Source organism: Budorcas taxicolor, chromosome 25, assembly GCF_023091745.1.
Source record: "Budorcas taxicolor isolate Tak-1 chromosome 25, Takin1.1, whole genome shotgun sequence".
Lineage (NCBI taxonomy): Eukaryota > Metazoa > Chordata > Mammalia > Artiodactyla > Bovidae > Budorcas > Budorcas taxicolor.
Window position 1 is genome coordinate 45,570,988 of NC_068934.1, and position 19,086 is coordinate 45,590,073.

Genomic DNA, 19,086 nt, shown 5'->3' on the forward strand with positions numbered 1-19,086 from the left:
GTTTGACGAATGATCATTCTGAAATACAAAATTAACTATCTACCTCATGTTTATTCACTGCCTTCCAGTTTCCTATAAATAAAAATCCATTTCTTAGCCTGCCCTGATTCCCACTAACCCATTCAGATTCATCTCCTTGAATCCCCATCTTGCATTTTATGTAGGATACTGCTTAATGCCTTTGAGTGTTTGCCTAACTCTTTCAGCCTGGAATTCCCATCTTCTACCTTGTGAGTCCAGTGTATTTCTGTTCATCCTTCAAAACCCAGCTCAGACATCTCCTCAAGGAAACCATTCTTCACTTACAGAGATGGTTAACAGCTTCTTTCTGTTTTACCCCCTGGACTTTGTACACACTACTGCACCCTTCCTAGTATCTGTGAGCTGCACCTAGGGAACAGCTTGTTGATCTACGTTCCCAGGACCTGCTCAGGAAAAAGCTATAGACCCAAACTTAAAGTTTGCACTGCCAAATGAAGCCTCAGCAACAAAGGGGGAGAGAGGTGAGGCCTGGCTTTCCGGCAGGTAGGGAGGAGCTGGATGGTGCAGACTCCACGAGGAACGTGTCAAGTGAGCGACTTGGCGCGAGACCCAAGTAAGGGCTTGGTTCAATCCCAGGTGTCTTCCCGGGCCCAGCTCTGTGGGGACAGGGAGACCCCGAAGCCCATGTGCAGCCTCAGCCTGATCCTGTAGACCCGGTGCTGCCGAGTTTTAATGCGGACAGGACCAGCTGAAAGGCTTCTGAGGTGGGAGGGCTAAGAGAGTCTGACTCTAACTCCTTCCTTTCTCCCAGGCTTTCCCCAAGGGTCTTTCCAGCACAGGACAGGGGAGTGACATGAGCGGGCTTGTTTTCTCCTAGGGACCGGCGAGCAAACAGAAAACAAGAGGCTCAAGAGAGGCAGCCTAGGCGTGGAGGAGACGCGGGCCTCCCGCTCTGCTGGGGCCCTGAGCCCGTCAGAGGCCGCCTCGCGCCGCGCCGAGCCCACCGCGGCCCCGCTGACCTTTAGCAGAAGCAGGACGGGCCCCGGGAGCGGCCTGGAGGTAACCGAGCTAAGGACGAGTCGGCAGGGCGGGGACCCGGCCACGGCCGAGGGGTCCTCACCCCAGGTCCCCTTTCCTCCCGCAGGACGCGGTATGGCTGCAGGAAATTTACAATCTGTCCGAGTGGCTGAGTTCTGGGCCTGGGCCCTGAACCTGGCCCCCTTCCCGGCGCTTCCACACCCACCCAGCCGCCTCCGGGGTCGCCTGTTCCGTTTTTCAATAAACCTGCTCCGCTCGCGCAGCTTCTGCCTCAGTGTCGGGACGGGGACGGGGGCGGGGACGAGGACCGCGCCGTCGGATGACGTCAGCCACGCTTCCGGCAGGCGCGGGCCGGGCGGCAGCGGGATCGCGTCACTGCGGCGCGCCGCGGGTCCGGGCGCGATGGCGGCGCTGGGCGGGGATGGGCTTCGCCTGCTGTCGGTGTCGCGGCCAGAGCGGCAGCCCGAGGCGGCGGCTCTGGGCGGTCCAGGCCCCGGGCTGTGCTGCTGGGTGTCTGTGTTCTCTTGTCTCAGCCTCGCCTGCTCCTACGTGGGCAGCCTCTACGTCTGGAAGAGCGAGCTGCCCAGGTGCGGGGGCTGCGCGCGCGGCCGGAACCCGCGCCTCCACGGGGCGGGGCTGTGGGCGGGACTTGGAGAAGAGAGGGCGGGCCCGCGCCCTCAAGGGTGGCCGTGGGCCCCCTGAACTTACTGCCTCCTCCTTAGGGACCATCCTGCAGTCATAAAAAGGCGCTTCACCAGTGTCCTGGTGGTGTCAAGTCTCTCGCCCCTCTGCGTGCTACTCTGGAGGGAACTTACAGGCATCCAGGTGCGAAGGAGGCGGGGCAGAGGGCGGCGGGCGAGCGATCTCAGGACTCCAGGGGAGGGAGCGAGACTGATGCCCCCTTTCCTGTGGCTCAGCCAGGCACATCCCTGCTCACCCTGATGGGATTCAGGCTGGAGGGCATTTTCCCAGCAGCGCTGCTGCCCCTGCTGCTGACCATGGTGAGTGCTCCTGCTGTGTCTTTCCTTCTCTGCTCTTCGTCGTTAGTGAGACCCTCCTTTTTTTCCTAATCCTGGTTGTGCCCAGCTGTTGACTGATGAGAGACAAGAATTGTGAGATGGCCCAGGGCCCTCGGGTATGCATAGGTGGGAAATCCTGGCAGAAAACGGGAAGCCTGAAATCTCCTGAGGCCGTGTCAGGGCAAGAGCAGAGGATTGTGAGCCTTTCCTTTGATCGCTCCTGTTTTTCTGTCCTCAGATCCTTTTCTTGGGCCCACTGATGCAGCTTTCCATGGATTGCCCCTGTGACCTGGCAGATGGCCTGAAGGTTGTCCTAGGTGAGTCCTCAGGGCCAAGGGAAAAAGTAGGCAGTCCGGGATAATGAGAAGGGATCAGTGCGCTATGGTAGGACCTGAGATGTTCTGTTTCTCAGCAGTAAAATGGGAACACATATCGGGTGGCCTCTAGGAGTTCATTCCTAATGTCCAGTGAAGCCTGTAGGAACCCCTAGCAGTATTTGGGGTGGACAAGAGAGCTTGTCCGTTGCTTCCCTTGACCTTGCTTTCCTAGAAGAGAACTGGTCCTGGGCAAATTTTGATGTTTCCAGAATTTACTGTCAGGATACTTTGCCTCAGCTACTATTGCTTTTCCCTTTTAGTCCCCTTGGGATATTGTTTTATACTAGGTCTGATAAAGTTTGAATCTTGATCTGTTCTCCCAAGTGTTTATGGCCAGGGGAGGTTGTGGGAGAGGGGCCCTTGAGGCCTCTGGGTCACTTTGTTCAACAGCTAGTCTCTCATGGCTTGTCTTGAATCCCCTCCCTAGCCCCTCGCTCCTGGGCCCGTTGCCTCACAGACATGCGTTGGCTGCGAAACCAAGTGATCGCCCCCCTGACAGAGGAGCTGGTGTTCCGGGCCTGCATGCTGCCCATGTTAGCGCCGTGCACGGGCCTGGGCCCTGCTGTGTTCACCTGCCCACTCTTCTTTGGAGTTGGTGAGTTTGTCATGCCTGGTCCTGTTGAGATGGTCCTGGCAGGGAACCAAGAATGGGAAATGGGGGCCAGGGGAGGGCCTGTCCAGCAGGCTGGGAGGAGTGTGACCTGCTTCTCATCTTCCTCTCAGCCCATTTTCACCACATTTTTGAGCAGCTTCGTTTCCGCCAGAGCAGTATGGGGAGCATCTTTCTGTCTGCAGGTGAGTCCTAGAGAGCTGGCCTGGGGCAGTCCTGGGTTGGGTGCGTGAGGGTGTCCCTGATAGTCACTCTGGAGGAAGAGTTGGGAACTGAGGGCTCTAGTATCGGAGGGGCTGCTGACCACGGGCTTGGGGTGTAGAGAACAGCCTAGGTGTTGGGGCAGGCAGCCAGGGGAAGGGGGTGTCTCTGGCTGATGGGTGTGCAGTGCTGGGGCAGGAAGGGCATGCAGGTGTGGTCACTCGAGGCCTCCCCGTCTCCAGCGTTCCAGTTCTCCTACACAGCTGTCTTCGGTGCCTACACTGCTTTCCTCTTCATCCGCACAGGTTGGTCCTCAGTCTCTCACGGGTCCCCTGGGGCTCAAGGGCCCACAGGAGTGGGTGGGAAAATGGGAATCTGTGTTTGTTCTAGGAGCAACAAGTTTCTTCTCCCACAGTCCTTGAGACAGGCTGAGCCAGGGTCCTCTGCCTGGTGCGGTTTGAGAGGTGGAAGGAAGCAGAGGCCGTGTGTGAGGGTGGATGGGTGGCCGTTGATCTCGTTTCGGGGGATGAGAGTCTTAGCCCTGGAAGGGCCTGGAGAGGTAGCGGGGCTGCTCCATGGACTCCTCTGTCTCCCTCCCCAGGTCACCTGATTGGGCCGGTTCTCTGCCACTCCTTCTGCAATTACATGGGCTTTCCTGCCGTGTGTGCAGCCCTGGAGCATCCGCAGAGGCGGCCCCTGCTGGCAGGCTATGCCTTGGGTGTGGGACTCTTCCTGCTTCTGCTCCAGCCCCTCACGGACCCTAAGCTCTACGGCAGCCTTCCCCTTTGTGTCCTTTTGGAGCGGGCAGGGGACTCAGAGGCTCCCCTGTGCTCCTGACCCACGCTCCGTACACACTCCTATGAACTCTCATGGGCTTCCCAGCCCCTCCCCGTCAAGGAGTACTTCAGGGGAGGAGCTGATGGGAGGCCCCGAGAACTCAGGAATTTTTGTAGGGGATTGAAGCCAGAGCTAGTTGAATCCCAGGGACCAAGAGAAAGGAGCAGACATCCCAGGACGTGGCCCCTCCTGAAAGGGTCGAGGAGCAGCCGGGAGTGGGGGACGCGGGGACGCGGGGCCCCGGAGCCGAGCACTCCTGCCTCGCTGGGCCCTGCTGCTTCCCTGAGCTGCTCTGTGCCCCCTGCCTCTGAAAAGCTGCTCGGGGGTGGAATTTACAGAACCCCCCCAAACTTCCCAGGGTTTTCTCATTGTCTTTTTGCATCAGGACTTTGTATTGGGATATTAAAGAGATTTAACTTGGGTAAAATGGCCTTGGACCTTTGGGGATTAGTCTGGGGTCTTGGGAATATGCTCCGTGCCCCCAACCTGCCCTGAACACTAACCTCTAGGCAGGTCTGCCTGTGGCCAGGTCCCTGGAGCACTGGACAGGATGGGGCCTCTGGCTGCCCTAAGTCTGCAGTGTGCTTCCTGAGCCGGGCCCCAGGTCCTCACCAGGCGGGACTAGGTGGCACGTGCAGGCTCAGCTCATCTGGGCCCCCTGCCTTCTACCCGGGTTGGAGTCGGCCCGTGCCCTGCCCGCAGTGATGGAGCCTCCAGCCTCTGAGAGGGTGGATAGTCCACTTCAGGCCTTCCACCAGGACCTCCCGGCGTCTGCCAGCCTCACGCCACAGAGGAAGCAAGTTTAACACGGAGAGGAGTCAGCCCAGGCACTGGGGAGGGGCAGCTGTTCTGGCGCTCACCACCTCTGCCACGCGCTGCGCTCATTTGGCCCCTAGAGGAACCCAGACCAAAGGCCCAGAGAGCATGCGCAGCCCGGCCCAGCAACACTGTAACTTAGGGTTCTTTCTAGAACCTGGCAGTATTCTATTTGCTCTTCCTCTTGTTTTTAGAATGGTCCTTATGTTCTCATTCCTCTGCCCCTAGGACACCTCTCCCTGCCACACACACTTTCTAAAAACATTAATCAAAGGGTATTATCCCTTTAGGTCCCATTCTAGACTTGAGGTTGTCATGAATCCCCTTCCCTGAGGCTGGTGGTTGAAGAAAAGGATTCACTCCCCAGGGTGCCCCCAGGTTGGCTACGACTAAACTATACTGGCTCATGAACGGGCCTTGTGACAAGTGTGTACTGACCTTGCTGGTGAATTTTTCTCTCCCCAAGCCTGTGTAACCACTGTTGAGGAAGCCAAGGAATTGTGCACAGGCGGGTTTCAGAGGGTATGTTTGGGATCTGAGAGTCAGAAGAGGTAGTCCAGGCCCACCCCAGAGCCTCGGGGTGGCCCTCAGCACTAGGCCGGCAGGTGCTAGGCCCCAAGGTCGGGCTGGGGCTATCCCTCCACGTCCTTCCATGCCTGCTCAGGAACCACCTGGGCCCCACCCCACCCCTTCCTCGCATCCTGACCTCCCTGCAGGGGGCACATCAGTGACCCAGGCAGGCGGGGCTGCTGTCCCCCCACAGGTGAGGGCACTGCGGGGCGGGCTTGGGGGGTCTCCTGAGGCCTGGTTGTGGCAGGTGTAGACAGGGCTAGACCCTGGAGCTCCATCCAGTGCTCCTGAGCTTCCCACACCCAAGGGTCTTGTCTGTCTCTAGAAGGTGGTATCTGCATCTAATTCTGAATTGGGTGGGAAGGGCGTCCCTGCTTCCCAGGGGAATAAAGCAGTATGTAGTTGAGAAGCAAGTCTACCAACAGCCTGAATGCTGCCTCTTACCAGCTCTGTGTCCTAGACAAGTTATTTAACCTGCCTGTGATTCCATTTCTGCGTCTATAAAATGGGCAAAGGTTGATTCCTTGAGTTAATAGGTGTTAAGTATGTAGAACAACCCCTTGCCCAGCCCAGGCTCTTAGTAACTAGCTAACCCTATTTGGGATGTGTATACAACAGACACTTAAGAATCCCCCTGCAATGCAGGAGACCTGATTCAATCGAGACTAGGGTTAGATCCCTAGGTCGGGAAGATCCCCTGGAGGAGGGACTGGCAACCTACTCCATTCTTGCCTGGAGAATCCCATGGACAGAGGAGCCCGGTGGGCTACGGTCTGTGGGTCAGAGAGGCGGACATGACTGAGCGGCTGACAGTCACCACCAGTGTCCTCGGTGCCTTCGTAGAAGGAGGGGACAGCCCCCCCCCCCCAACTCCTGCCGGGGGTGTCTGGGGCAGCCCTGCTGCCTGTGCTGAGTGGCACTAGGACCCAGAGTGGAGGGCAGGGGAAAGCCAGTTTTTATTGAGCGAAGTTCTGCGACCTGGGCCTCAGGTCTCCCCTGCAGGAGGTAGCACCCCTAAGTCTGCTCCCACGGGCCCCAGGCCCACCTGCACGCCCACCTGCAGTCTCCAGCAAGGAGGGGACCCTTATCTGGCAGGAGATGAATATGTGAGTGACTGTCGGCTGCAGGGAAAGGACAGACAGTGGGAGACGGGAATGGACTGCCACAGGCAGTCTCTCCTGCCATGAAGAGCCGTGGACAGGAGCTCCAGGGCCAGGCCTTCCTGGCCTCAGGCACTGGCCAGCCTGGGCCTGCCCTGGCAGCGCAGTGTCCTGAAGGCAAGGGCGGGGATGGTCAGGCTGCCGGTCTCGGGCACGGTCACTCGATCTCCAGGATGAGGTCGTCACCCTCCAGCGTCATGTCCTTAGTCACGTGGACCTTGCGGACAGTGCCCTCCACGGGGGAGGTCACTACAGTCTCCATCTTCATGGCGCTGAGCACGCACAGGGGTTGGCCCTTGGTCACCCTGGCCCCTGCCGCCACCTTGATGTCTATCACCTTCCCGGGCATGGGTGCCCCGATCTGGCCCTTGACGTCCTTCAGGGCCTTGGGGTGGAAGTGCATCTCCTGCAGGCAGGGCGGACAGCACGTGAGGCCCCAGCCCTGCCCATCCCCACCGCCTGGCTGGCCCAGGGCAGCTGTACCTTCATGGCCTGGGTGTCCTTGACCAGGATGGACCGCAGCTGTCCGTTGAGCTCGAAGAAGACCTGCCTCTGGCCCGCCCGGTTGAGGTCACTTATGGCCAAGGCTTTGATGTGCAGCGTCTTGCCTCGCTCCAGCTCCACCTGCAGGGAGGCCACCGGGAGGCTCAGAGCCAGGCGGGGCGAGGGCCAAGCGGGGAGAGCAGCCCCTGCCAGTCCCGGGCAGGGCACCCTACCTCCCCGGGGCTCAGCTCCACACTTGTAAAGACCTAGCTCCCGGGTCTCTTAAGGGTACTGTGTGAACCCCCAGCTCACGAGGCTGGGGGACAGGCACATCAGAGCTCTGGCACCCTGGAAGCGCTGGGGTCCCTAGGGGTGGCCGCTGTGCAGCGCAGGTAGCTGCCAGAGGCACTGACCTCAAACTCCTCTGCAATCTTGGGTCCCTGCAGGAAGAGGCGCGTATTGAGGCTGTCCAGGGGGCCGAAGGTGGCGGTGAAGTCCTTGAAGTGGGCAAAGACATCGGGGTACATGGCGGCTGAGAGCACGTCCTCTGGGGTCACCTCCTCCCCGTGCCGTTCCGTCAGCTCCTTCTCCAGCGCCTGCAGGTCCAGGGGTGGGAGGGAGGCTCCCGGCCGGCCCTCCACCCTCGGCAGGTCTTTCAGCACCTGGGATGCAGAGCGGACGGTCAGGCCTGGTTCCCAGACACCCTTGCACTGGCCCCCCACCCACCATGGCACCGGGCCTTCCTGACCTTGGAGCGAAGAGGCTCTGGGAAGCCCCCATGGGGGATGCCAATGTAGCCCTGCAGGAACTCCACCACCGAGCGGGGGAAGGACAGCTCCTCTGCCTGCGCTTCGGCCTCGGCTCGGGTCAGCCCGTTCTGCACCATGAACTGGGCCAGGTCCCCCACGATCTTGGAGGAGGGCGTCACCTGAGGAGAGGGGACCCCTGGGTTTAGGGTGCCAGGCACCTTACAGAGGCCCCGAGGCAAGGGTGGGAGCGCCTGGCTCACCTTGATGAGATCGCCCAGCATCTGGTTGGCCTCCACATAGGCCTTCTTGACCTCCTTGAACTTGGAGCCAAGCCCCATGCTGTGCGCCTGGAAGTGTAGGTTGGTGTACTGGCCCCCTGGGATCTCGTTCTCGTACACGTCCGAGTTGCCAGACTTCATGGTGGCCGTGCAGTCAAAGGCCGCATACAGCCCCCGGGCCCCCTCCCAGTACTCACTGTAGTCGAACACACGCTCCAGGGGTACACCTGCAGGGACACCAGAGGCGGGAGGCTTGGAAATGTGCTGAGTCCCAGAGGCCCCTCCCAGGACCCCAGGTCCAATCAGGCACCACCGCAGACGTGGGTGGTGGAAGGCCCGGCCTGGAGAGGCCACCCCAACTGCCAGGACGGGCAGGGCTGTGGCTGTGCCTACCTGTGTCCAGGGCCGTCCCTCGGGTACAGGCCACCAGGGCCCCCATGCTGGGTTGTGACGTCATTCCAGACATGGAGTCAGCTGCCACGTCCACCACGTCAGCCCCCGCGTGGGCACAGGCCAGCATGGCTGCCACACCCGCTCCTGACGTGTCGTGGGTGTGGATGTGCAGCGGGAGGTCAGGGAAGCGGTCCCGGAGGGAGCTGACCAGCATGGTGCAGGCCATGGGCTTCAGCAGCCCGGCCATGTCCTGAGAGAAGCGGGGAGGAGGGACGGTGAGGGGTGGGCACGCGGTGTGCCCAGCGGGGGTGAGGCGCGTCACAGTGGGGAGGCGGGGTGGGGGGCAGGCTCCCGGGGGTGGGCTGGGCGGGCACCTTGATGCACAGGATGTGGGTGCCAGCTCGCACCAGCTCCTCGGCCAAGCCCAGGTAGTACTGTAGTGAGTACTTGGTGCGGCTGGGGTCGGACACGTCCCCCGTGTAGGAGATGGCGGCCTCCACCACACCACCGGCACTGCCGGCCGCCTCCATGCCCAGCAGCAGGTTGGGCAGGTAGTTGAGGGAGTCAAAGACCCGGAAGATGTCCATGCCATTCTCCTTGGCCACCTCGCAGAACCTGAGTGGAAGGAGCGCTCAGGGTTAGCTCCAGCCCACCCTCTCAGCACATCCTTTGCTGGCTCCTGGCCCTCTTGCAACCCCTGGGGAGTGAGATCTGAGGGCCGGGTCTGGAGGGCGCACCACGGCATGTCCATGGCGTGGATAAGCCTCTCTGGGGCAGCCTAGTCCGGGTGGGGTCACCCCAGGGGCATCTGACGAGCAGCAGAGCTGCCCGACGCCAGTCGTGTGCAGTGCGGCTCCGTCTGCCCGAGTCAGAAGGACCGCTGGGGATCATTTGCTTTGCCAAGGCGTGGCAGGCTGAGGAGACGGAGGCCTGGCTTCCAGCTGCAGCTCTGCACACGTGCGCTGGGGCTCATCTGCCCTCCGGGGGCCTCCCCTGGAAGCCCTCCCAGTTCTCTCATTTGCCGCCCTGGCTGGGCACAGCTACTGAGAGGGTTGGTTTCCGGCCCACTGTGGGGCACGCAGGCCTCGCACCTGGGCCCAAATGGCGCACCCCACCCAGGCTCACTTGAAGACCACGTTGTCGGGGTAGTTGGTGTAGCCCACGGCGTTGGCCCCCCGCAGCAGCATCTGGAATGGGATGTTGGGGACGAGCTCCCGGAGCTCCTGCAGCCGTCGCCAGGGGCACTCGTACAGGAAGCGCATGGCGACGTCAAAGGTGGCTCCTGTACCGGGACCAAGGGGCCCAGGTCAGCCCCTCGCGTCCCGGGGGCCCTGCCACTCCCCGCAGCCTGCGCCTCTGGTCCCAACAGCGCCCCACTCATCAGGGTCCATCGCGTCCTGGCCCCGACCCCTGCACACTTTCCTTTGCTGGCCCCTCGGGACCACTCGGGCTCACGGTGTCCTCTCTGCGCCCCCCTCACAGCCCTCACCCCCCTTCTCTGTGCCACAGCACGCTAACAGGTTGGCATCTCCTCTCTCACCCTGAGCTGCCAGGGTCTCAGCTCCACGACCTCAGGTCCGGGAGAAGGGACACCGGTCACTATTTGCTAAACCCGTGAACGCCTTGCCATGTTCAGTTCTCACGGGTTCCCCCGGGGTTCCCACCTCCAGCTTGTCCCAGAGAGCGACCCGCCTGCACTGTGGGGCCCAAGCTCCCTCCCTCTCCCAGCCTACCTCCCCAGTTCTCTATGCTGAAGAGTTTGTTGAAGCTGTGGGCAACGTAGGGGGAGATCTTTTTGAGATCATGGGTGCGCACGCGCGTGGCCAGCAGTGACTGGTGGGCATCCCTGAAGGTCGTGTCCATCAGCAGCAGCCCCTCATGGTTCCGCACTGCTCGAGCAAAGCCCTCAGGCCCCTCCCGCAGCAGGATGTCTCTGAAACCCGTTGGGGGTGGGCCTAGGGCAGAGCGGGGCATTAGCACCCACCCTGCAAGTGGCAGCCTCCATGTCACCGCTGTGAGGTGGCAGAAGGGATCTCACCTACCTATGGGCACCACAGGGACGATGGGGTCTGTGGGGCTGGGGTTGGCCTTGACGGGGATCGGGGTGGTTGGGCCATTCACCATGACGTGTCCTGGGGAGAGAGTGGGCGAGGGTCAGGGCAGGCTGGGCCAAGCCTGAGTCGAGGGCAGAAGTGAGAGTGGCTGGGCCGGGGGCTGGGGGTACTCCTCCAGGACCCCGGGTCTTCCAGCTGGCCCCTGTCCTCTCCAGAGCCAGGGCCTCCTGGGTCAAGGCAGTGGGGACCTGGTGACGGCCACACGGATGGAGAAGCAGCCTCTGAGATCAGGAGCGGGGGTGGGGGGTCGGGGGCGGGGGGTGAAGCAAAAGAAGAGGTGCGTGGCCAGGCCGAGGACGGGGCAGGGCGGCCAGGCGGCTCTCTGGGTGGGGGCAGAAGCAAGGCATCCGGGGGGGAAGAGAAGGGAGACTCGGGCGAACCAAGGTAGTGCAGCAGCTTCTGGGCCCGGTTCTGTGCGGGCCGCAGCTGGAACAGCTCTGGGTTCTCGTCGATGAACTGCGTGTCCACGGTGCCTGCCAGGAACTGCTGGTTGTTGAGCACGTTCTGCAGGAAGGGGATGTTGGTCTGCAGGACAGAGGCAGGTAGGAGGGTGTCACTGTGCAGTCTGGCCAGGGACAGGAGGGGCTGGACGTGCTGCCGGGGACTGTGATGCAAGCCTCCCCGTGAAATGGCGGTCCCGCCCGCTTCACCACCCCCACCCTGGTCCTGGCTGAGCCCCCAGGCTGTCAGGGGCCTGAGCCCACCCCCCTACCCTGCTCGCCCTGGAGCCTGAGTCCCACCTCCCCACTCCTTCCAGCCAGACTGGACGGATTTGGCCTTTCCTGCAGCACCGCCCCTCCCCGCCACGCTTCCTCAAAGGGGCCTCAACCTCCAGGGACCCCACCACTGCACGCAGCATGCGCTCTGACAGTCTGAGGTCCCTCCTTCCAGTTAAATCCACCCTCCTCCTGCCAGCAACTCCCGCTGGGATGCCCTCTCCTTGGGCTTCCAAGACTTTTCGCTCCCCTCTGCCTCCTCCCTCGTTCCACGTTCCACGGGGGTTCCTCCCACCCCTGCAGGAAGGAGGCTGTCACCCAGCCTCTCCTTCTCGCCCAGCACTCTCTCCCAGGGTGGCCTGTCCTGGCCACTAGCTCCAGACCCCACGTGGAAGTGCCTCCTGGGCACCTCTTCCCGAGCGCCCCTCACACAAGCTCATCCAATCCCAAGTCGGCCTGTCTCCCCCAGGCCTCCCCTACCTTCCGTGGCATGCCTCACCACCCACCTGGTTCCCAAAACCTGAGCTCATCACCTTCACCACTCACTCCTGTGCCAATAGGCACACCGGACGACTCTACCACAGCCATCTCTGGACTCCGTGTCTCCTCAGCCTCAGGCCGGGCTTCCCCGTCACGGCCACCTCTGGTCACTCCAGACTTGCCCTGTGCGCTCACACCGCCACGCCTGCTGGCTGAGCTCCTCCTGGAGGCCTGAACTCAAAGACCTTCCCGGTCCTCATCTCCCGCCCTCACGGCAGAGCCGTCCCTTTCTAGGACTCCATGGGACCAGCCGTGGGAAAGCCTTGCTCAGCCTCATCATCTTGTCTGCAATCTTCTCAGACCCGGGGGCACTTTAGAGGCAGGGGTGCTGTCTGAGGAGCTGGTGCCCACGTGCTCTGTGCACAAGGGCCCTCTGTTCTGCTTATTAAATAGCTGGGTGACAGCATGAAGCCGCAGCAGGGCTGAGTCCACCCTGGGGGCCAAGGAGGGGTCGGGTGGGAGTGCCTGGGAGCCCGCGCTACAGGAGCTGCCCCAGGACACGCTGCAAGGCCTAGTGGACGCGACTCCAGTGTGCGTGCGCCTGTGGCTGTGTGGCTACGGCCTGGCTGTCACTTCAGAGAAGGCAACTTTGTGGGTTGCACATGCGCGATCCTCTCGCACCTTCGATAGGAAACCCAGGCCCAGCAGGCCCTGGGCCCTGAGGCTGCTCTGAAAGATTCTTCCTGTCCCCAGGGCTCTCGTCACCTCCCCCACCAGCACCCACGGCGGCCACCGCAGAGTGGGGCCGGCCAACATTGCCTCATGCCTGCCGGGTGTAACCAGCCTGCCTGTCTGTCCCTGAGACTAGTCTGTGCTCCTTCTAAAATGGGGACATTTCAGCTGGGCCAAGGCACGGAATCTGAGACAAGAAAACCAGTTCAACCAGCTAAAGAACCTAGTGCATCCTAGGGGTGGCAAGGATACTAAGAGGCCTCCACGTCCCACCCTGTGCTTCCCTTGGGCAGACCCTTCCTCCTCTGTAATTTCTGGAGGATGTCACCCAATCCATCCTCCATGGGGGAGTAAGCTCCATGCGGGCAGGCAGGCCCCTCTGGTTCCCGATCTATCCTAGCTCCCCGCGGAGCAGCACGTGGCAGATGCCAGTAACTTGTACGTTGAGAGTGAATGAAAACGTTCTTGATAGGGAGAAGAGGGAGTATCCGATGCCAGAGCAAGAGGTGACCTGGGCAAGGATCCAGCGCCTTCATTTTACAAATTCAACAGCCGCGGAGGCCCGAGGAATGGCAACAAAAAGAATGCTTTCCAGCTGCCTGAGCCCCTCACAAGTCACCTCCTCTCTTCTCCTCTCAACCCATGAAGCACCAACAATCAACACTCCTTAGTCTGAATAAGAAAACTGTCTCAGTGGTTAAGAACTTGCCCAAGATTACCGGGTGTACCAGGCAGGATTAGAAATCCAAGGAAACGGCAACCCACTCCAGTATTCTTGCCTGGGAAATCCCATGGACAGGGAAGCCTGGCGGGGTACCATCCATGGGGTCTCAAGAGTCGCACACGACTTAGCGACTAAACCACCACCGTTTCCTTGAGGAGCCTGAGGGCTAGGAAATACTTGGGGGAGGTGGTAACTTCCCTTGTTTCCCTGCTGGGCCCAGACGAAAGACCAGGGTGCGCGTTCAGCTTCAGAGCGCTCAGCGCTCCCAGCCGAGCCCGGATCTCAGAGGCAAAAGCCGGGAACTCAACCCCGCCCCGACACTTCGCGGGACCCCCGACTCAGCCGGGCCGACTCGCTCCGGGCCACTCTTCCAGGGAAATGCCCGGTAGGAACAGAAGGGGGAGGGAGGGGCCACCGGCCGGGCCAGGACCCCCGACGCACAGCTTCAAACGGCGTGCCACTGCCAGCCTGCCGGGAAAGCGCGCAGCGCAGACCAATCGGGCCGGAGGCGGAGACCGGTTGGTTCCCGTGCGCGCCCGGCGGGGCGGGGAGCCTGGGACGAGGAGGGAGGGGCCGGCAGCGGGGGCGGGGCGCGGCGCCAGCCCGAGGCCGAGCCCTCTCGGCCCCACCCCGTTGGAGCCCGGCCGGGGGGCATCGCCCCAGCCCTCCCCTCCCCCCGCAGGGCCCGTGCCTGTTGGGGACCCTCCACGTGACTTGGTGATGCAGAACGGTTATGACCTTCACCGTGTGTCTGTGAACGCGAGGGTCCCAGCAACAGTGCGGGTTTGCACCCGGCCCTGCCGGTGGGTGCGGGGACGTGTGGGAGTGTGGGCATGTGTGGGTGTGTTGGGGAGGGTGCCCAACGACATGTGACAAAGACTCTCGTCTCTGGGAGATGGTGAAGGGGCCCGCGAGCTGGCGCTTTGTCTGCCTGTCTGCAGAGTGACGGTTCGCGCAGCGGCAGCAGGCGCCCGTGCGGTGCAGGATGCCGGGGCGCCAGGGTGGCCGGGGGCGCGCGCGCCTGTGCCCGGGTGAGTGCGCTGCGGCAGCGCCAGGGGGCTGCGCGGCGGGTCCGCGCCGGCCCGGGCCTCGGGCGTGACCGGGAGCCACCCGTGGGCGCTGCAGTGGCCGCGTGTCCGGGTGACCTCGGGAGCCGGCCTGGGCCCGGGTGGATCCCCGCGCGCCCCTCCCCGTCCGCTCTCCACGTGCGTGTCCGCGGTGCGCGTGCTCGTTGGCGCGCACCCGCCTGCCTGTCGCTGCTGCTGCTGCTGCTGCTGCCGCCGCCGCCGCCGCCGCCGCCGCCGCCGCGAATCGCTCCGGGAAAAGGTGCCGGGAACCGAGTGAGCCGGGGCCGCGGGCCCGAGCGCCATGGGCCGGAAGGCGCGCGGAGCGCGGCTGGTCAGCCCCGGGCCTCATCCCCGCGGGAGAGCCGCCTGGAGTCGGCAAGGGCCGGCCGGGCCCACGGGGAGGCCGGCCCGCGCCCCCTGAGCTACGGACACCAGGTGAGGGGGCCGTGGGGGGCAGTGTGGGGAGCGGCCAGGGAGGGGCGGGGGCCCCAGGAGGGCTTGGGGAGGCACCTTAGCCGGCGGGGGAGGGGGTGGCGCCGAAGGGATGCTGGCGAGTCCAGGGGACGCCAGGGGAAGGAAGTTCCGGGACCCTCCCTGCGCTCCCGGCCACCTCCGCTTCCTGCTCACGCCTCACCTTGTCCCCAGAGCCTGGGCTCCCTCTCACGGCTTGGGAAATGTGACCTTTATTCGGGGGGCCTGGCTCTGCAGGCCCCAGCCTTATCTCAGCTTTGGGGGACCCCTTGGGCCTTTGACCCTGACCCCACCCCCAGGCCAGGCTCTGGAAGCTGCCCCCCCCCCAAGATCGGCCCCAGGGCAAGTGGGCAGCGGTGCCAGCCCCACCTGTGCCTGGGCTGTGGCCCTTCCTACAGGGCGCTCGCCATGGCCCCGCCGCTCCTGCTGCTGCTGCTGGCCAGTGGAGCGGCCGCCTGCCCACTGCCCTGCATCTGCCAGAACCTGTCGGAGTCGCTCAGCACCCTGTGTGCCCACCGAGGCCTGCTGTTCGTGCCGCCCAACGTGGACCGGCGCACGGTGGAGCTGCGGCTGGCTGACAACTTCATCCAGGCCCTGGGGCCACCGGACTTCCGCAACATGACCGGGCTGGTGGACCTGACGCTGTCCCGCAACGCCATCACCCGCATCGGGGCCCGCGCCTTCGGGGACCTGGAGAGCCTGCGCTCCCTGCACCTGGACGGCAACAGGCTGGCGGAGCTGGGCGCAGGCAGCCTGCGGGGCCCTGCCAACCTGCAGCACCTCATCCTCAGCGGCAACCAGCTGGGCCGCATCGCGCCAGGCGCCTTCGACGACTTCCTGGGCAGCTTGGAGGACCTGGACCTGTCCTACAACAATCTGCGGCAGGTGCCCTGGGCCGGCATCGGCGCCATGCCCGCCCTGCACACCCTCAACCTGGACCACAACCTCATCGACGCGCTGCCCCCGGGCGCCTTCGCCCAGCTCAGCCAGCTCTCCCGCCTTGACCTCACTTCCAACCGCCTGGCCACGCTGGCGCCCGACCCGCTCTTCTCCCGGGGCCGCCACGCCGAGGCCTCGCCCGCGCCACTGGTGCTGAGCTTCAGCGGGAACCCCCTGCACTGCAACTGCGAGCTGCTCTGGCTGCGGCGGCTGGCACGGCCCGACGACCTGGAGACCTGCGCCTCCCCGCCCGGCCTAGCCGGCCGCTACTTCTGGACAGTGCCCGAGGGCGAGTTCTCCTGTGAGCCGCCCCTCATCGCCCGCCACACACAGCGCCTCTGGGTGCTGGAGGGCCAGCGGGCCACGCTGCGGTGCCGGGCCCTCGGCGACCCCGCGCCCACCATGCACTGGGTCGGCCCCGATGACCGGCTGGTGGGCAACTCCTCCCGGGCTCGGGCTTTTCCCAATGGGACCCTGGAGATCGGGGTGACGGGCTCCGGGGACGCGGGGGCCTACACCTGTATTGCCACCAACCCGGCCGGCGAGGCCACGGCCCGCGTTGAACTGCGGGTGCTGGCTCTGCCCCACGGGGGGAACGGCAGCACCGAGGGGGGCCGCCCGGGGCCCTCAGACATCGCGGCTTCAGCCCGCACGGCTGCGGAGGGCGAGGGCACGCCTGAGTTGGAGCCGGCCGTGCAGGTGACGGAGGTGACAGCCACCTCAGGGCTGGTGAGCTGGGGGCCAGGGCGGCCAGCAGACCCCGTGTGGATGTTCCAGCTCCAGTACAACAGCAGCGAGGACGAGACCCTCATCTACCGGTGAGGGGGCGATCTGCAGTCCGGAGCCCCCAGCTTGGGAACCGCCCTCCTCTGAGCCGGCTCTGCCCCCTCTGGGGAGGGCTGGCCACCTCTGCTGCCCCTGCTCTCTCCTGGGGCTTCCATGCACCCCTTCTCAGCTTCCGAGCTGCCTGGGGGGTTGTGGGGGCTGCAGGGGGAGGGGAGGGTAGGAGTCTTTGCCCCGCGAGGTCCCAGGCGAGGCTGGCAGGCGGGGCCCGGGGTGCTGGCGTCTGTGTTCAGGCACGGGCTTAGCCTCACGGGCACTGCTGTGTGAGTCTCCGCAGCCTCTGAGGCCTGGGGCGGGCCTGGGTGTCGATGGGCACACCTGTCTGCCCTGCACCATCTCCAGGGCCACACGTGCCTGCTTGTTCCCTCTGCCTTCTGAAGTGAACACACAGGCTCCTGTGGGCCTGGGGAAGGGGCTTCTCAGAGCTGGGACCTGAGGGCGTGTGTGTGTGGGGTGGGCTGTGAGGGGAGCTTCAAGGCCTTGTGGCCCTGGGCAGGGGGCGGGGGCCTGGACCCCAGGCCTGCGCTCTGACCCCTGCCCTTGCCCGCAGGATCGTCCCGGCCTCCAGCCATCGCTTCCTGCTGAAGCACCTGGTCCCGGGCGCCGACTACGACCTCTGCCTGCTGGCGCTGTCACCCGCCGCTGGGCCCTCTGACCTCACTGCCACCCGGCTGCTGGGCTGCGCCCACTTCTCCACGCTGCCAGCCACGCCCCTGTGCCACGCCCTGCAGGCCCACGTGCTGGGCGGGACCTTGACTGTGGCCGTAGGGGGCGTGCTGGTGGCTGCCTTACTGGTCTTCACTGTGGCCTTGCTGGTTCGGGGCCGGGGGGCCGGGAACGGCCGTCTCCCGCTCAAGCTCAGCCACGTGCAGTCGCAGACCAACGGAGGCCCCAGCCCCACGCCCAAGGCGCACCCCCCACGCAGCCCGCCGCCTCGCCCCCAGCGCAGCTGCTCCCTGGACCTGGGGGACAGCGGCGGGTGCTACGGTTACGCCAGGCGCCTCGGAGGGGCCTGGGCCCGACGGAGCCACTCTGTGCACGGGGGGCTGCTCGGGGCTGGGGGCCGGGGGGCGGGGGGCAGTGCCGAGCGGCTGGAGGAGAGCGTGGTCTGAGGGCTGGGAGACCGCCCGGGAGGCGGAGGGTGCAGGCGGGCAGCCTCCTGGCCTGGTGGGTCAACGCGGCTGGAGAGCACCCCCCCGGCCCTCCCCTCGGTGCCTCTGGCAGGACAGGGGCCCTTGCCCTGGTTCTGGCCTCCAGTCGGGCAAAACGGGACAGGCCCCTGTGATAGGTGCTCACGGCCTCCGAGCGGGGGCTGCAGCTGCCAAGTGGAAGTCTTGTCTGTGTTTATAATAAAATTATTGGGGCCACCTCAGTGCTAGTCTCTGGCCTGGTCCTGCCCGGCTCCCTGAGGGGCCTGTGGAAGCACAGACAACCGGGGTCAGGCTGGGGTTCCCAGCCCTGTGGCGGCGGCCCCAGCAGCCTGGGTGCCCTGGAGAGCAAGCGGCTCTGTGCCCACATCTATATGCAGAGGACGCCCCTGCCTGGAGTGTGCGGCCAGGACGCTCGCCTGGCACAGACATCAGAGCGCACAGGGCAGCAGCGGGAGTCGGTGGGGGATGGCCTGGGTCTTCTGGGCAACGGGACCTGGGCTGGTAACTCAGAAAGTCCCCACTGATCCCTGCTGGTGACAGCGTCTTTCCCCGTTGGCCAAGGTGCCTTCAGGATTTGTAACGTCAAACCAAAGGGCCTAGAACCGCACCGCCCTGCTCTTGGTCTGGGACCCCCGGAGGGCTCCCGTCGGGAGTGCGGGCCCCAGGTGGGGTCTTGGCTCTCAGCTGCTCCCAACGCCCCTCAAGGCTTTGCTCTTGCTGGACATCCTGGGGCAAACACCAGGGGGCACCAGGCCCCCATGGCCACGGCTCTGGTTCCCACCTCGAGAACCAGGCTTGGGGCGGCATGCCCTGGCCTGTCCCACCCCCTCCAGCTCACGTCCCCACCAGCCCGTGGCCCAGACGGCCTCCTCCAGCCTTCAAACAACCACTGCTCCCAAGTGTCAGCTGGGAGGAAGCTGCAAACACACCCCAGGCACGCGTGGTTCTCTGGTGGTGCCAGGAGGTACCCGGGCCCCGCTGTGGTGGCGGGTGTGGCACCCCTGCCCGTGGGGCTATACCTGTGCTGAGGGGTGGTGCGCCCTTCTGCCTAAGCCCTGCTGTGCCTCTGATGGCAGCCTGGTGAGAGCTGGTGTGGTAAGGTGCGCGTGTACGCGTGTGCAGGCTGAGCTCACACACGTGTGCATGGCGTTGACACACACATGTGCCTGCCCACCCAGCCCTGGAACACATACCTGGATGTGGCCCAAGAGAGATCCTGGTTTAAATAAAGTAAAACAAGGGGTTCAGCCAAGAGGAGCAGGAGAGTGTGAGCCGTGCCAGGGCAGCGCGGAGGCGGCGGGGCCGATGCCCGGTCTGGGCACGCACCGGGGGGCAC

General features: G+C 64.1%; 4 protein-coding genes across 10 annotated transcripts in view; 3 read left to right on the forward strand and 1 right to left on the reverse strand.

The window, feature by feature from the left end:
* Nucleotides 1–1,230, forward strand: part of C25H11orf80 (chromosome 25 C11orf80 homolog) — an 88,541-nt gene extending 87,311 nt beyond the window's left edge. Inside the window, exons 15-16 of the mRNA XM_052662331.1 lie at nt 860–1,041; nt 1,127–1,230. Coding sequence (XP_052518291.1) covers nt 860–1,041; nt 1,127–1,192 — 248 coding nt within the window. The 3' untranslated portion in view covers nt 1,193–1,230. The remainder of the gene's footprint in view (nt 1–859; nt 1,042–1,126) is intronic.
* Nucleotides 1,231–1,422: 192 nt separating this feature from the next.
* Nucleotides 1,423–4,769, forward strand: RCE1 (Ras converting CAAX endopeptidase 1). Of its 2 annotated transcripts, XM_052662054.1 has the most exons (8): nt 1,423–1,607; nt 1,743–1,845; nt 1,938–2,021; nt 2,278–2,356; nt 2,844–3,011; nt 3,140–3,211; nt 3,470–3,532; nt 3,829–4,769. In XM_052662054.1, the coding sequence occupies exons 1-8, from the start codon at nt 1,423–1,425 to the stop codon at nt 4,062–4,064; spliced, it is 990 nt and encodes a 329-aa protein (XP_052518014.1). In that variant the 3' UTR covers nt 4,065–4,769. The 2 variants fall into 2 exon arrangements, with proteins under 2 accessions (XP_052518014.1, XP_052518015.1); XM_052662055.1 differs by lacking the exon at nt 3,470–3,532.
* Nucleotides 4,770–6,418: 1,649 nt separating this feature from the next.
* PC (pyruvate carboxylase) overlaps nt 6,419–19,086 on the reverse strand; it is a 99,684-nt gene continuing 87,016 nt past the window's right edge. For all 6 annotated transcript variants that reach the window (XM_052661585.1, XM_052661586.1, XM_052661589.1 and 3 more), the window contains 11 exons: nt 11,008–11,152; nt 10,556–10,645; nt 10,247–10,468; nt 9,639–9,795; nt 8,888–9,128; nt 8,514–8,763; nt 8,103–8,347; nt 7,842–8,021; nt 7,507–7,755; nt 7,094–7,234; nt 6,419–7,016 (listed from right to left, as the gene is read on the reverse strand). In XM_052661585.1, coding sequence (XP_052517545.1) covers nt 6,768–7,016; nt 7,094–7,234; nt 7,507–7,755; nt 7,842–8,021; nt 8,103–8,347; nt 8,514–8,763; nt 8,888–9,128; nt 9,639–9,795; nt 10,247–10,468; nt 10,556–10,645; nt 11,008–11,152 — 2,169 coding nt within the window. In that variant the 3' untranslated portion in view covers nt 6,419–6,767. The remainder of the gene's footprint in view (nt 7,017–7,093; nt 7,235–7,506; nt 7,756–7,841; nt 8,022–8,102; nt 8,348–8,513; nt 8,764–8,887; nt 9,129–9,638; nt 9,796–10,246; nt 10,469–10,555; nt 10,646–11,007; nt 11,153–19,086) is intronic.
* Nucleotides 14,891–17,711, forward strand: LRFN4 (leucine rich repeat and fibronectin type III domain containing 4). The gene is given in 3 exon segments (XM_052661590.1): nt 14,891–15,136; nt 15,139–16,574; nt 17,150–17,711. Coding segments are annotated over 3 exon segments (2,244 nt in total).